The sequence below is a fragment of the Centruroides sculpturatus genome, unplaced genomic scaffold, assembly GCF_000671375.1.
Source record: "Centruroides sculpturatus isolate CEXI.00-Female unplaced genomic scaffold, Cexi_2.0 scaffold594, whole genome shotgun sequence".
Classification (NCBI taxonomy): domain Eukaryota; kingdom Metazoa; phylum Arthropoda; class Arachnida; order Scorpiones; family Buthidae; genus Centruroides; species Centruroides sculpturatus.
In genome coordinates, this window is record NW_019384999.1 from 250,893 (window position 1) to 267,810 (window position 16,918).

The window sequence follows — 16,918 nt, forward strand, 5'->3', positions numbered from 1 at the left end:
AATGATTTACATCGCATTCCTGACACTAATTTGTTACGAGCTATGGGGCTCGGGATATAAATTCAGAACACAGTTTACCGAAACTGACACTTTTACTTAGATACACTAAATAACAAAAACGTTATATAACTCGTTAAAAGAAAAACACAAATCTTTTCGAACGTCCTAATTTTTCGAACTGTTCTTTTTTCTTCTTCTCTTTCTCAAAAACATTCATTTTTTTGTTTTCGTCACTCTCCGCATCATGGTGCTAGTCTTTTTCTAGAGCCTGCACGACAATATATATTCCAGCAGCTCTTTTTCGATATTCTCAGGAAGAATTGACTTTCTACCTAGTGTCTTTTTCCAAATTGCTCCGGACGAATGTCTGCTTGCAAAGAGAGTTTGGAGGAGTTGTGTTCCCAGAGGAGTTGGTTCCATATTAAAAGCACCAATGGGGTCCGTATTTCACGCATCGCCATCTTGAATTAACTCATGTCTGTCAAGACCAAACTTTAAAAAACGTGAATATCACACAGATTAATATGTACCCCTAAGTCTCTGGAACGGAATACATGCACCAGTGAACCTACAACTACACNTTGTTACGAGCTATGGGGCTCGGGATATAAATTCAGAACACAGTTTACCGAAACTGACACTTTTACTTAGATACACTAAATAACAAAAACGTTATATAACTCGTTAAAAGAAAAAAACAAATCTTTTCGAACGTCCTAATTTTTCGAACTGTTCTTTTTTCTTCTTCTCTTTTTCAAAAACATTCTTTTTTTTTTGTTTTCGTCACTCTCCGCATCATGGTGCTAGTCTTTTTCTAGAGCCGGAGCGACACTGCCCTCCTCTTAAGGCATGCTCGTCCCGAGCATCGTTAGATCCATAGTACCGCGCCAAACGATCCACATGAACAATCTTAGGTGCAGTTCTCAACCTCTTCTGTATTCGGTAGGTGACATCGTTAATTCTGGTCACGACACGATATGGCCCGTCCCACTTCGGCTGTAATTTAGGGGACTTCCCATTGCTGCGCGCAGGGTTATGTAACCACACTAGGGACCCCTCTTCGAAGCCTTGATTGTTCACCTTGCGGTCATATCGGGTCTTCATCTTTTCAGACATTTGTTGACCTGACTGTCGGATGTGGTCATATACGTCATTCATCTTATGACGTAAATCGTCCGCATAGTCAGTCATGCTACGTGGACTATCAGGCGGGGTGCCGGTAATTAAATCTGCGGGCAATCGTAGTTCTCTTCCAAAGTTTGCAAAGGCTGGCGTCACAGACGTACTTTCATGGACCGCGCTTCGGTATGCCAACAAAAATGGTTGAATGTGTTGGTCCCAGTCTCGTTGCCGAGTCTCTATGACTTTTGCCAGGTACCTTTCCAACGTCTGATTAAATCGTTCCACCATCCCGTCGGATTGTGGATGATACGAGGTGGTTCTGGTTTTGTGGGTACCCATCACACGGCATTTCTCCCGAAATATTTGGGACTCGAAATTCCTGCCTTGATCACTGTGAATCTCTAAGGGTACTCCAAACTGACAGAATACTTCGTGGACTAATTTATCGGCCACAGTTACAGCTTCTTGGTTGGGAATGGCGAAAACCTCTGGCCATTTAGTAAAGTAGTCCATGACAACCATGAAGTACCGGTTTCTATTTTCACTTTCAGGAAACGGTCCCGCAACATCTAACGCTATTCGTTGCCATGGGGCTCCAACATTGTACACCCTTAATGCACCTCTACTGCGAGTTTGAGGTCCCTTCACGGCCGCGCAACTGGTACATCTGCGGCACCATTCTTCCACATCATCACGACAGTGGATCCAATAAAATCTCTCTCGGATTTTCAGTAAGGTTCTCTTCACCCCCATATGGCCTCCAGAGCAGCCGTCGTGGTACAGTTTTAGGACCTCTGGAACTTTTCCTTTGGGAACAACCATTTGCAGATGGTAGCTGTCTCCTCGGGTATTTTCCCACTTACGGCACAATATCCCGTCCTGTATGGTCAAGCTGTCCCATTGTGCCCAGTAGCTTTTTGTAACTGGACTCATAGCTGCAACATCGCTCCAGTTAGGCCTAGGAGCATCAGCCTTCAACCATTCGAGGATCGGCTTAATGTGTGCGTCCTTTTCCTGAGCCTGTTGTAAAGTTTCCTTCCACTCGTTACCAATCTCCATTTTCAGCATTTGCACAGGAACAATTTCTTTAGCCTCTTGTCTGACACAGTGCTTACAGTCATCCACACAAGGCCTTCTCGACAAGGCGTCAGCATTACCATGCATTTTCCCTTTACGATGTTCAATCACGAAGTCATACTCCTGTAGCAGCTCTATCCACCTTGCTACTTGTCCTTCTGGATTCTTGAAATGCAAAAGCCACTTTAACGCAGCATGGTCTGTACGCAAGCGGAATCTTCGTCCAAGCAAGTAGTTGCTAAAATGTTGCAAGGTTTTAACTACGGCAAGTAATTCCCTTCTCGTCACGCAGTAATTTCTTTCCGGTTTGGATAAGACTTTGCTGAAGTAGGCTATAACCGATTCTTGATCTCCTTTTCGTTGCGACAAAACTCCGCCGATCCCCGTGTTACTCGCATCTGTGTCAACTACAAAGTCATTTCCAGTGTCAGGGTAGCCCAAAATTGGCGTGTTGCACAGACGCTCCTTTAATTCCTGGAATGCAATATCACAACCCTCGTCCCAGCAGAATCGTGTCTTCTCTTCAGTAAGTTTATGCAGTGGTTTGGCAATATCAGCAAAATCCTTCACAAACCGACGATAGTAGGAGCATAAGCCCAAGAAAGCTCTAACTCCTGTTTTGTCGTTTGGAACTGGCCAATCTTTTACGGCGACGATTTTATCCGGGTCTGTCTGCACCCCCTTTTCCGAGACAACATGTCCCAAGAATTTAACTTGCCGTCTAAAGAAGGCGCATTTTTTCGGGCTCAATTTGAGATTAGCTCCTCGTATTTTCAATAACACTCGTTCCAGGTTTCGAAGATGATCCTCAAATGTGCGGCCCACGATAATTATATCATCCAAATAGACAAGACAGGCATCCCCACTCAATCCAGTGAGTACTAGCTCCATAAGTCTTTCGAAAGTAGCTGGGGCATTGCACAGCCCAAAGGGCATGACCTTGAATTGCCACAAACCCTTTCCTGTGGAAAATGCAGTCTTCTCTTTGTCTCTAGGGTCTATTTCCACCTGCCAGTAGCCACTTTTTAGGTCCAGGGTAGTGAACCACTTCATTCCTGTCAGCGTATCCAATGTGTCGTCGATCCTTGGCAGTGGATAGCTGTCCTTCTTCGTAACGTTGTTCAGTCGACGATAGTCCACACAGAAACGCATGCTGCCATCCTTCTTCTTTACCAGGACCACAGGTGAACACCATGGACTAGATGAGGGCTCTATAATGCCATTCCTTACCATTCCCTGAATCATGGCATCCACCTCTTGTTCACGTGCCATCGGTGGCCTTCTCGGTCGCTGACGGATCGGTAACTCATTCCCTGTATTTATTTTGTGCCGAACCAATTCCGTCTTCCCTATATCAGCGTCGCTTGACGAGAAAATGTCGGCATATCGAAGCAACATCTTTTTAGCTTTCTTTAGTTCCTCTTCCGACAAATCCTTACGACATTCCTCTAGAAGCGTTGACACATTGATCGCGGAATGTTTCATGTTGGTCGCAGTAGGTTGTTCTTGGCATTTACGCATCCAAGCAACTTCTTCACAGGTGCCCATTATAGTGCCTTTTCCAACAACCTGTTCTCTATCACCCGGATTTAGAACACGTACTGCCGAAACGTTAGTGGCCCTCACCAAGGTTCGTGCCATCTTCCATGGTAAACTGCTGTCTAAATCCTCTACGAGGACACAACGATTCTTCTGACCAGAGTTATCTGGTAGTCTTACTGGTACGATAGTTTCTGACCTTGGAGGAAGAACAATCTTATTTAAGCAGCGCACTTTACCCGACGATGCACCGTCCATAAAAAGTTCTGCTGAACCGCATTTTAAGATTCCCTGCTTGACATCAATCTCACAATGATGTTCCTTCATGAAGTCCAAGCCCAGAATGCAATCGTCCCTTATATCGGCAATGATAACCTTATGCCGATAAATCTTGTTGCCTAGTTGCAATTCCACCTCCTTCTCGCCTCGGACGGATATGTGCTGACCGGTCGCTGTTATAAGACGAATACGATCATGTCCACTGAAGTAGTCCCCAAGAAACTGATTTGCCAGTCGAGAACTGATGACCGTGCGAGAAGCTCCAGTGTCCAATGTCAGCTTACATGGTGTTCCGTTAATTTCGCCTTGAATAATCAGGCTATTTCCATCGTGGGCTTGGGAGATCGAGATTTCTGGGGCTCCCTCAAAACCAGCCAGCACCCGCCCCGCAGTCCTGGCACTTACTCGTTTCCCTGCTGCCACTGCAGCTGGGTGGTGGTATCAGTCACCTCTAGCTTCTGAAGTCCATCCTCCGTTCGGTCTCTCCCAAAGTGCCCTCGCTTTGGGCAATTCATCTGCAGGTGTCCCCTGGCTTTACAGTAGTAACACTGGGGACCTGTCATTACAACCTCCCTAACATGATGGGATCGATCATCGCGTCTTACTGCCTCCACCTCCAAAGCATGGGCCAAAGCATCCTTCAGAGTTTCATGATGTCCCAATCTGACAGCTGCTCGAACTTCTACATCGCGTATTCCATCTATGAACGCTTGTACAAGTAGTCCCTCAACCAATGCAGGTGAAGACTGATACGCTTTTCGGACCAGCTTCTCAACTTCCAATGCCCAGCACTGTAGAGTCTCGGCACTACGTTGCGCACGGTCCTTAAGCTGCGCCCGATACACGTGCTCAAGATGCTTGTCTCCATATCTGGACTCCAATGCCTCCACCAGTTGGTCATAAGTGACATCCTTACTGAGGGCCTCTAGTATAGTCAAGGCCTGATCGCGGAGGGCCAACGTGAGTGCTGTCATGGCCTGTGCTTTAGTCCATCCATTCATCCTCACCACGGCTTCAAACTGAATTTTATAAGCCGACCATGAAGATGTCCCGTCGAAAGGCGGTACTTTAAATCCATGTACTGCCGGTGTAGCTATAACGGGAGTGGCATTCCCAGTCTCAGATATGAGCTTGACCAAAGCTTTCTCAACATCTGTGATCTTCACTTCAGCTTTGGAAATTCGATTCTCATGCCGTTGTACCTGCTCTTCATGGTGCTCAACCTGCTCCTTGATTACCTTTAAATCGCTGCCAATCGTTGCATGCAGTTCCTTCAGTTGACGTGCCTGCTCTTCTTGGCCTCGCTGGAGTTCTTCTTTCATTTGACGTGCCTGCTCTTCTTGGCCTCGCTGGAGTTCTTCTTTCATTTGACGTGCCTGCTCTTGCATATTTTTCAACTGATTGGTCTGCTCTTGCAACGCCGTCAACAATACAGATAAATCAAGCATAGCAGGTGCTGGAGTAGCGCCAGTGGTGCTGGCGGTTAAAACAGAGTCAGTTGTTTGCTGACCATCTAATGTCCAATCAGAAGATTCACTAAAACGTCGCTGATCCATCGCCTGTTGTCGCTGTTGACTTCGTGTACGAATCCCTTCAGTGTCTTCTTTCGGCATAACCGGAATGATTTACATCGCACTCCTGACACCAATTTGTTACGAGCTATGGGGCTCGGGATATAAATTCAGAACACAGTTTACCGAAACTGACACTTTTACTTAGATACACTAAATAACAAAAACGTTATATAACTCGTTAAAAGAAAAACACAAATCTTTTCGAACGTCCTAATTTTTCGAACTGTTCTTTTTTCTTCTTCTCTTTCTCAAAAACATTCATTTTTTTGTTTTCGTCACTCTCCGCATCATGGTGCTAGTCTTTTTCTAGAGCCTGCACGACAATATATATTCCAGCAGCTCTTTTTCGATATTCTCAGGAAGAATTGACTTTCTACCTAGTGTCTTTTTCCAAATTGCTCCGGACGAATGTCTGCTTGCAAAGAGAGTTTGGAGGAGTTGTGTTCCCAGAGGAGTTGGTTCCATATTAAAAGCACCAATGGGGTCCGTATTTCACGCATCGCCATCTTGAATTAACTCATGTCTGTCAAGACCAAACTTTAAAAAACGTGAATATCACACAGATTAATATGTACCCCTAAGTCTCTGGAACGGAATACATGCACCAGTGAACCTACAACTGCACGATTTATATTTTAGAAAGAATTAAATTTACTTACCATTCAAAACTTTCGAATTTCGAAAAACACAAATACAGTATGCTAATTCACTACGGACAACCGTTTAACTGAAGTGAAACGGGTTTTCCCCTTGATATGGATATCTGCCTAGTACAGTTCAGCCACAATCCGCTACAGTTCGCCTTTATTATCAGTTTGAAATGGAGGAGTTCCATAATACCACCTTTTCCTCTATTGTTGTAGAACTGGATTTTTTCTCTGTAATTCATGAATTCAGCTTGCTAAATACAGAAGAGCAGTTATATACGCATATTTCTCTAGTTATATTGAATTTTCCAATTCATTGTAAAATTATTGTACTGGTACATATTTTTATTACTTTACTGTGTTTTTACCATTTGTTTCTATATTTAAAATGCTTGTATTGTTGTTGTTCTAAATAAATCTACCCTCTATCTCCATCGCACTTTTAATGGATCTCAAAAATAAATTTTGCCATAGCCTCACAAATCCTAGGGCCGCTGCTGATACTAAAATAGTCTTTTTTCTATAACCATATAACCACTATGGTTATGTGGATTTGTTTACGCTGATAATTGGTAGCGATAAGGTGCTGAAAAACAGAACCGCCCACGCAAATAATAGAAACAACAAAAATTTAATTCCTTAAATTTGGTAATATAATACAAATATTGATTATTTAGAAATTTAACGTTTTGATGAATTTTTTAAGAAGAAATAAACGTGAATTGCATAGACATGGACGAAACTTCATATTTATTTTACATTTTTCGCCATGCAGAATTTAGAGATTTTTTTTTTTTCAAGATGCTCATCGGTTTGACCAAAAGCACAATAAGGCGGCGAATGATTTGAGTTACAACAAGTAAAACGGCAAAACCGTATTTGGGACAAGACTTATGTCTCGGAGACTCACTACTAAGCTGAATCACTTTGACGCTCAAGGCGGGTCTCGTTCTCATTCTCCAATCTTCTTTGTTATCTCTGCTTTTGGGCGCGATCGTTCAAACTTCGCCGGCCACGATACATTTTCGATGAAATTAACCTATCCAATTTCGAAATTTCTCTTCGTTGCGTGTCGGCTCGAGTTGAATTTTTGTCGATGCGTAACGAAAATTTCCCGTTTTTGAAAAAATAATCGTGGCTATTGTATCGTCCGAAATTATTTTTTTATTTTGCACAAACAATATACAGTTTAACCCGATTATAACGTCATCGGGTGTAACGACAATCCTAATATAACGCCAAATTTTTATTGGTTCCACGATTTTACTATACTAGATAATGTTAAAAAATCTACTTGTAACGACACCCTGTTTTAATGTCATATTTGAAGCAATCCCAAATTTACAAAATTAGATTACAAATTTTATTTAACATAGAAGAAACTACGTGTTCGGTCCTAAGGTCAGAGTTCACTTCTTAGATTGACTGTGGGTGGTACTCTCCCCGACATGACTTCGTTGGGGTGAGGTGCCTGTTTTGCCTGTTTGTAGAAGAGGGCCGCTATTTTGTATTTTATTTTGACTTGGTTCTCGGTCCCCTGACTACCTACGCGTCTGGATTTTTTTTATGCGCAAATGATTTGGGCACCTAATACTCTGTGCCAAATATCAACTTTCGACATGTACTCCTGTATACCTCTAAATTGGTAACATAAAACGGCAGTACGATTTTATAAACAAGACATAGTCTTGTCAATAAAAATAAATATCTGCAAAAATTGTCGAGAATCCAATTCGGATTCGAAACCGGAGTCAATCAAAGCACAAATACGCATCTAAGACATTTCAGCTATTCAATCGATTCATTTAATTGTATCTACATGGGCCAAAATAGTCTTTCAGTCATGCGTAATGTCACGTCCCTACGAATTTAAAAATAGTTTGTCAGCCTGCCTAAAACTAAAAATGATCAACGAATCAGTCGAGAGAAAACTAACTTTTTCCTCATTTAAAACATTTCAAATTTCATTATAGCATAAATTTTCTTCAGTAGATGTCGCTGTTCGTATCGAAGATGATGTCATTGCCTTTAATAGGGAATTATTCGGTTGTGTTATTGCGCTGACAATATTTGAAAAAAATACATTTTAAATAAATATTTCCATTTATAGTTAGACGAATTAATACAATTTATAAAATAATTTTCGATATAAGTGAATAGACGTTTACTTATATCGAACAAGTTGATTTAATAAAATATAATTAGTCGGCGGAAGAATATATAAGTGTGACTAACCGTCGGCGATTCTCGCTTTGTTGCTGGAAGCCGTCTAGTTCGAGTTGGTGAACAGAGGAGGTTTCGTTTGGATTGATTCCTTTCTGAATTAAAACCTGAAAATATGTCTTGGCAAACTTACGTTGACAACCAGATATGTGCCCAAGTTTCGTGTAAGGTATCTGCTATCGGTGGATTACAAGATGGAGCTATTTGGGCAAAGTACGAAAAGGATGCAAATACCAAACCGGTAAGAATTAAGCCTACTTTTAGTCTTAGCCAACGGATAGGTTTTTAATAGTAATGTATAAAAATCGATTCCTCCAAACCTTGTCTTTATGTGCCGGCCAAGTAGCAATATCTCGCTTCGTTTTTATCATTACAGTCAATTACATAATGTCTTTTCTAAATCGTATTACATTTTAAAACAAGAAAAAAATTAATTTCATTGATAATAGTTTTTGTATCGAAGTCAGTAATAGACATTTTATTTATTATTCATTATTATTTATTATTAATTCATTTCCGAACTTAAATGAAAATATCTTATCTTTTAATACTTTTTAATAAAAAAGTTTAAAACGATGATAATTTTTTTAATTTTTAGCTATCGACAGTAAAATTATTCGCTGTAATTAAAAGTATTTAAGTTAAAATTGGAACACGAACAGCTTGGCACAATACAGATAAAATTTTGCTAAAGGTGTTTTTGGGTGTGGCATTGAACCTTGTGATGTATTAAAATTTTTATTAGCAACGTAAAAATATCAAATTATTTTAAATTGATTTTTGACTATCGCGTACATTTCTTATAAATTTTAATTATATGTAAAATTTTTTCTTTTGTTCTGCATTAATTTTCTAAAAGGTAATTACACTTTGTTGAGATTTATATAAATCTCAACAATGTGTAATGCAGTCTTAATTTTCCATATCCTGTCTTTTGCATTCTGTTTTTTTTTTTTTTTATTTCTGATCTGAGAAAATGTAAAATTCTAAATTGTGAAATTTTTTTCCTCTTTGGAAAAAATAAATTATTACACAAGATCAGAAAATATTAATTAATCTAATCCAATTAAACTAGCAGGCTGAACCACTAAAAAGTATTTGATTATTTATTTAAAAAAAGCTAACATTTCTATTTTATTTTTTTTTATTTAAATTGAACAAAAGTAGATATCTTTAAACAAATTCATTAGCAGAAACAATGATTTCAGTTAGTGTATGCTTTTTGTTAAATGTAATTTTAAATTGTCAGCCCCTCTTGCATGTGCATTTTGAGTCATTAACATTAAAAAAAAAAAACATTGACTTTGCCATAATAGCAAATAAGTTTAATAGATGTTGCACATCATAAAACAGTAAAATTCAGAATTGACAAACTATACAGTAGTCATCCAATGTTTTCTTAAAGGTATCAAAAATATTGGCCTTAAATATTTTATTACTTTTTATTTTATTTTACAATGAAGTAAGGATGTTTTTAATCGTTGGTTGACAACATTTTTCTTTTTACTATTAAATTTTGACAATAGAGAATGAATAGGGAATATGTAACACATAATATGCTCTGATAATGTTTAAAATTAAAATAACAAATGCCATAAATTTCTGCAATAGCAAAGTTGTGTGATAAAAGTTAATGTTTCATTTACAGTCGACACCCCCCTATAACACTGTTGATTATTCCATTTTATATGAATTCCATGTTGTGCGAGTCTCTTAGATTTTACAAATACATGTGCCGGGCAGTGAATGGCTCACATATTTGTAAAATCTAAGTGACTCGTACAACATGGAATTCATATAAAACGGAATAATCAACAGTGATATAGGGGGGTCAACTGTATAAGGGATATAAAAGTAATAAAACTAATTTTCTGAAATTAACATTTTAGTATATACTGTGTTTTTATCAGACAACACAAGAAAAATGAAAAATATTCAGAACAAACTATAACTATAATTATTTGCTTTTTGTCCAATATTGTAATAAATCTTCTGAACAGCTATATGTAATTTGTTATAAATTTTAAAGACTTGTCATACCACAACTTTTCAATTTGAAAACACTGAGATTTTATTAAACCAATATGTATGTACAGTACATTTTGGACTATATCATCTTTCTCAGTTTTAATTCAAGTGTTTTTGTATTTGACATTAAATTTTAATTCACAGTTGAAAAACTGGTGTGATAAGTCCTTAAAATTTATAGCAAATTACATATAGCTGTTCAGACAAACTATAGACTAGTTTTTAGAATTGTCATGCAAAATGATAAGTAACCACCCAGTTTTTTCTACATATACATATATACCTATTTTATTTCATTATTGTTTAAAACAAAGATGTAATAAAATATGTATATGAAGATAATACCTGCATATACATAATTCTTTCACAATTTTATGTAAAAAAAAGTCATGGTTATTGTTTTTAATGTTACTACATTTTAAATTGTTCTATAGTTTGTTCTAAATATTTTTCATTCTTGTGTTGCCTGATTAAGACAGTTTGTGTGTCTAACATTTGTTATTGATTAAACTGTTAATTAACACCTATAAACCTGATTCACCCCTTGAATTATTATTGTAGTCTGCCATTTCTATACTATAGGAAGAATCAAAATTATCTTTATATATATATATATATTCCTGTAGAAATGATTTTTGAGATAGTTCTTAATTTATTTTCTACTAGCAGACCCCGCCACGCGTTGTTGTGGTTCAAAATGTATCTATTATAAATTTATAACACTTCCCCCATCGGGGGAATTTTTCAAAAAATTTCTTCTTAGTGTACATTCTCTTGACGTACCCTATTAAAACGCAATCAAAAACACAAAAACCCGCATCTAAAATAGTATAATAGAAGCCAAGTTCTTCATGGTTAGCCTTAATCCTGTCTCTCTCTCCCGCGGGGGGAATATTGAAAAATTTCTTCTTAGTGTACATTCTGTTGACGTACCCTACTAAAACGCAATCAAAAATGCAAAAACCCGCATCTAAAATAATATAAATAGAAGCAGAGTTCTTTACCGTAAGCCTTAATCCTAACCATCTTCCTTCAGTGGGGTTGAATTTCAACATGTATATTATATAAAAACACGTGCTTATTCAAATGCAGCATTGCGTCAAAATTTCAAAGGAATCGGTAGGAACAAACGAACATTACATTTTTATTTATGTAGATAGATAGAAGATGATCTGCTTTAGTTCATTTTCACAGAAAAGCATAATGCCTCTCAGAAAAGCAAACTTAGGGCGTCGTACTTGTAGCGCCATCTGTTGGACATAAAAGCCTTAATCTAGATTATATCTTTTAATTTATATGAATGTTTAACAGAATAATATATAGTCTATGTCCACCCTGAAGTTCCATTCTAAATATTGGTGAAAGAATTTTTGAAATCAGATGAGTAGTTTCGGAGATTACCTGCTGCATACAAACTTACATACAAACATTACCTCTTTATAATATTTGTATAGATATAAAACAAATTATTTCATTTGATAAATATTCTACAGATATTACTAGTAGAAAATACCTTTTTTTATGCATGATGAAAGTGCATACTAAAGTTTTGAACAAGCTTAAACAAAACTGTTTTGTAGTTGTAGTTTTAATATTTGTTTAATGAATGAACACTTGAGAAAATGGGTAAATATGGATTGATAAGATCAGAATAATTGTTGTTGGATTGATTATGATCTTTATTTGTTATATCTTTAACAGTTATCTTTTAGTAAAACTAAAAGAATAAATTGTATTTTTTTCCTGAAGCCATGAGTTTTCTAATTTTCCTGTCTTTTTTTTTAAATAAAAGAACCATGAATGTAGAAAGACAAATGTTCCTTTTTGATATGTTCAAATATCCTTTTATGTTCCTCTTGGTAAATGGATATACCAATTTCTTAAGGTCTTCAGACAAGGTGCAGAATAATTTTGGGTCCTGAAAATATCTCCCAAATAAGCACAATTTCTTTTGAAAATCGTGCACAAAACAATTTAGTAGTAATTAATTGGCTTTGTTTACAAAACTCCATTAAATCATAAAAATATAATTAGACCTACTGTATAATTTGCTATATGTTAAACTGATACATGCTTAAATTAAATTTTTCTTTTAATTTTATGGATAACAAGTTATGAACTTGATGTAATTTGTTGATTAATGGAAATCAATTAGTAAAGATAGACTAGAGTTCTGACCCTGATATGATGGAAATCAAAGTGTATTGGAGATTGATAGTTTTTTTTTTTTTGTATTATGGATAAAAAACTTGTTTATGGTAATTCATTGTAATTTGGATAAAATCTCCTTTTCAATATTCTAGTTTAAATGCAGACCTTTTTTGTTTCATTTTTAGTTTTTCAAATAATCATTTTAAATTAAAAATAAATGAAACAGTTTAGAAGATTCACTTGCTATTTTTGAACCCAAAAAACTTCTTTGGTCTACAATCAAAATTATGCTCTAAACATTTTTGTCACAGAAGAGATGATTTTTTCCTGTTGGGAAAGATTGCACTACATGTAAGCAGTTTCCCATCACATAATGTAAAAAAACTTGAATTAGCCAAATGGTTTTTAAGTTGTCTTGATTTGCTCTCAATGAATAATTGTTGTTTTTTTAAGAACACTTATTTAAGATAATGCATCATTGACTATTTTTAAAAACTTATATTACATTTATAAATTTCAAAAATAATTAATTATTATTAGATTCAAAGATTGAAATTCCAATTTATTAGTAGAAGGCGACTGCCTGTTACAAAGGGAGTTCTACTCCTTGTCATTATCGTTAGTATCATTACAAAATCAATTAAACACTAAAAAATTATTTATTATTAATGAAATTCTTAAATTGTTGAAATAGTGACTTTTTATATTATACATTCACTTCTTGGTTATATTTTAGTAAAGCTGAAAAATTGTAAAAATTTAATGTTTTAAATTTTGACTGATTCATTGAAATAATCATTTTAGTATTCAAATAATTTTATTGGGGTGATTTCCCCCTTACACTACTTTGTTTTGGAAGTAATCACAAAAAAAGTTTCTTTTTATAGCTCTATTTTATAAACATGTTTATTTCATCCATATCAATTTAATAAAATTCCTAAAGTCAATGCAAGAAATGGTCTCCCCTTGATGGTGATAGTTGATAAAAACAAGCCTTCTACTTGAATACTACTAAGATTTCACCCTTAACTAATATATATATAAAATACACACACACACACAAATTTTAATTATATATAAGATGGGGTAAGATTTGAGTTCTCAAATGATAAAAAAAATAAATTTGAATACTAAGACAACATCCAATATTGTGCCGTATGTACAGAGAATGCCTCTTGCATTTTTTTGTTAAATTTATGACTAGAAAAGAAGCAAACTAGATTCAAACATATTAAAATGCTTTTTTTCTTAAAAAAAATTCTACAATAGGTAAGAATTAAATTATTATTAATTTATTTGTAGTTAATAGTATGGAATTCCCCCAGTATCCATAAGTGCTCACCTGACCATTGGCAGTTTTATGACTGTGTTCTTTGGACACTGTAGGCAACCTTAGATCATAATGCTTCCATTGCCATTGTGTTGTCAACAATTTATTTTTTTGAAGATCTTGCCAATGGTCATCTGGACTGTCTAAATTAAATTTTTTTTTTTAATTGCAAACATTTTTTAAAGTTTTCATTCTTGTCCAGCTCACACTATAGAATCAAAACTTTCTCCTTTACTACTAGAAAATTTTTCATGTAGAGGTAAGTTTTGATCTTTTTAAATAAAATTCAGAAAAAAAATCCATATCAGTGTAGTGTGTTTTGAGATTGCATTTCATTTGTTTGTTTCAGTTTCAAATTCCATAATTAAGTGCAGATAAGTTTTTATGCTTTAATATTTTATACAAAAGCATCAAAAATATATTGCCAATTTGTTATGTTTTCAGATGATTTTATTAGATTAAATTGTGTTTAATTACTTTGATATTGTATTTTTGTTTTTTTTTTCTTTAAGGTGGGTATTTTTTGTGGTGAAAGAACACTCATATACTTAACTTTAACAAATTTTTTAATCTTATAAGTTAACAATTCAATTAAGAAATACTAAAATTAACACTTGTTTGATTATAACATGGCAGTATTTTTATAGATTATTGTTTTATTGAATTGAAACATTAACTAAATGAATGTACAAATTGAATATTAATATTATTCATATATTTTCATACTAATGATATGAACTTGTCTTCAGGTAAAAGAAATTACTATTCCTTAAGTGAAAGACATACTTAGGACAGTTGTGTACTAATTTTAGCAGACTTTTGATAATCTAGTGCAATATTAGTGGAAATTTGTTTAGTTTTGTTTGTCAAATTTAAGAATTTTTTTTGGTCAAAGAAGGGGAGTGTTCTAAGTTTTTCTACAAAATTAGTCTCATCCTTACAGAAAGTATTAATTGAAATGTGATTGTGTTTTGTGGAAGCTCATTTTAAATATTAGCATATTGACCTTGATATAGCTATGCTGACTAGAAATTATCACAATTCTAAGTTATGTAAATACATTATTTTTTCCTCCCCTTCTATCTTATGACAGTAAACAATATAAAATTTTTACTTCCTGGATTTTGCAGAATTGACTAAAGGAAATGTTTCTTTTTATCAATGTAAAATAGGAAGAAGTCATTAACTAAAAGCACTCTCAGTATAACTGTTTCCTAATATTATCCAGAAAATTTCAGGGATACATTGGTTTCACACACATAATAAGATATGAAAATGATGATTCCCAGAAAATTTCTGGATTATATTGATATTACAAAACAGTTATCTGGAGCATACATTACTCAGTGTTGGCAATCCTGCTATATGCATGTATGCAATATTGTAAATCAGGGGTTTCAAACTCAAATGCAGCAAAGGACCAGTCAAATGGATGTATTGTGGGCTGTATTCAATTTATTATTCAGTAAACCAAAACATTCTGTAATTTAAAAAAAGGTGCTTTTGTTGTCTGGTCTTTACAGCTTGTGTAAACAGATGCTTGACATTTTTTGTTTTAATCCCCACAAGATGTTAAGCATACTAAACATTGATTTTTAGAAAAGGAAATCAAGGCCATGGGCTAGATATGAACCATTAATGTGCCAACAATGTGCCACAAACTATCCCTGTTGTAAATGCTCAGAGTGCACTGTTGAAGAGCAGCAAAGTGTTTTTTTTTGTGAGAAAAAGCATATTGATCCACCATCCTGCATTAAATTTTGAAGACAGTTTAAGCCAACGTAAGGTGTAAGATTAGATAGGTATGGTAATTTTAAGCAGACATATGTACATGGCTGGCACTGCCACATGGGCAAACTGGTCATTTGCTCAAGGAGGCAAATTTTCATAAATTTTTGTGAGTGAAAATAATGAACATTGAATTATCATAGTAATGCATATGAAATTAAAGTATTAAATAAAAGTAAAATTTAAAAACATTCAAAAATTTCTTCCCACTTCTAATAGGTATGGTATTTTAAAACACAACTTATTTTTTTTTTTTTTTTGTTTTATGTAGGGGGATAATGGGTGTCAAATGCATGTCTTGCCCCAAGCAGATAAACTCTACTGCTGGCCCTGCACATGTGGTCTGTGAGACCCATCTGGATTGCCCAACAACCTCATGTTGGACACACAATGCTAATTGATACATGAATTAGGGAGTCCCCAGAATCAGATGCTATCTTACTAAATTCAACATGAGCCATGGCTGTGTATACAACATTGTCACAATGACATTGGATACTTTAGGCATTTGTATCAGGTGGGTATCAAAGGAACTGAAGTCTGATTACAAAGCTCATCAGGAGAAGGTTACCCATAAACATTTTGGACTGCTGCTGGCATGAGGGAGATGTTCATCATTGAATTCTTACAGATGAGACATGGGTGCTTCATTTTGAACCCAAAAGCAAAACAGTCAATGCAATGAAAATATCCATTGTTGCCAGTGAGCAAAAAGTTTAAGTTGCAATGCTTTGCTTACAAAATCATGTTTGTCAACAAGATTTTGGGCTGTAGTGGCCCACTTATCATCCATTACATGAAGAGCAAATGGTTATATATGTTACCGCTAAAGCTCGAAATCCGTTAATGTGTGCATTACCTAGCTAATCTGCAGATTAACTAGGGTGATCCGTTAAAGCTGCAAAAATGTTCAATTTCTCAAATTACCTAGGTAATCTGCACATTAACGGCTTCCGTATCGTTAAAGTTCAAAAATTTGTTTCTTTCACTTCCTTTCCCCACTCCTTCTTTTTACGTAGATAAATTTAAATCCTAGAATGCAAGCAAGCACCCAATTGGTGAGTAAAATCAAGAAAAGATTCTTCGCAAACCTCTTTAGCGAAGATTTAAAATATAATACGTAGTGTTTTAATAACAAACCAAAGTATGATTCCATAATT

The 16,918-nt window shown here is 35.4% G+C and overlaps 2 protein-coding genes across 2 annotated transcripts in view; one reads left to right on the top strand and one right to left on the bottom strand.

Moving 5' to 3' along the window:
• Positions 1–4,876: 4,876 nt before the first annotated feature.
• LOC111633187 (uncharacterized protein PF11_0207-like) lies at positions 4,877–5,814 on the bottom strand. Its single transcript, XM_023377712.1, has 2 exons — positions 5,158–5,814; positions 4,877–5,089 (listed from the first exon to the last, which is right to left on the bottom strand). Exons 1-2 carry the CDS (start codon positions 5,628–5,630, stop codon positions 5,086–5,088), a joined length of 477 nt encoding a protein of 158 aa, XP_023233480.1. The 5' UTR covers positions 5,631–5,814; the 3' UTR covers positions 4,877–5,085.
• A 2,640-nt stretch (positions 5,815–8,454) lies between these two features.
• The window catches only part of LOC111633174 (profilin-like), a 47,354-nt gene continuing 38,890 nt past the window's right edge, over positions 8,455–16,918 (top strand). Inside the window, exon 1 of the mRNA XM_023377695.1 lies at positions 8,455–8,702. Coding sequence (XP_023233463.1) covers positions 8,577–8,702 — 126 coding nt within the window. The 5' untranslated portion in view covers positions 8,455–8,576. The remainder of the gene's footprint in view (positions 8,703–16,918) is intronic.

Excerpts from the sequence above, each read along its gene's own strand:
- LOC111633187 (XM_023377712.1), bottom strand. The coding sequence starts at position 5,630 with ATGCCGAAAGAAGACACTGAAGGGATTCGTACACGAAGTCAACAGCGA.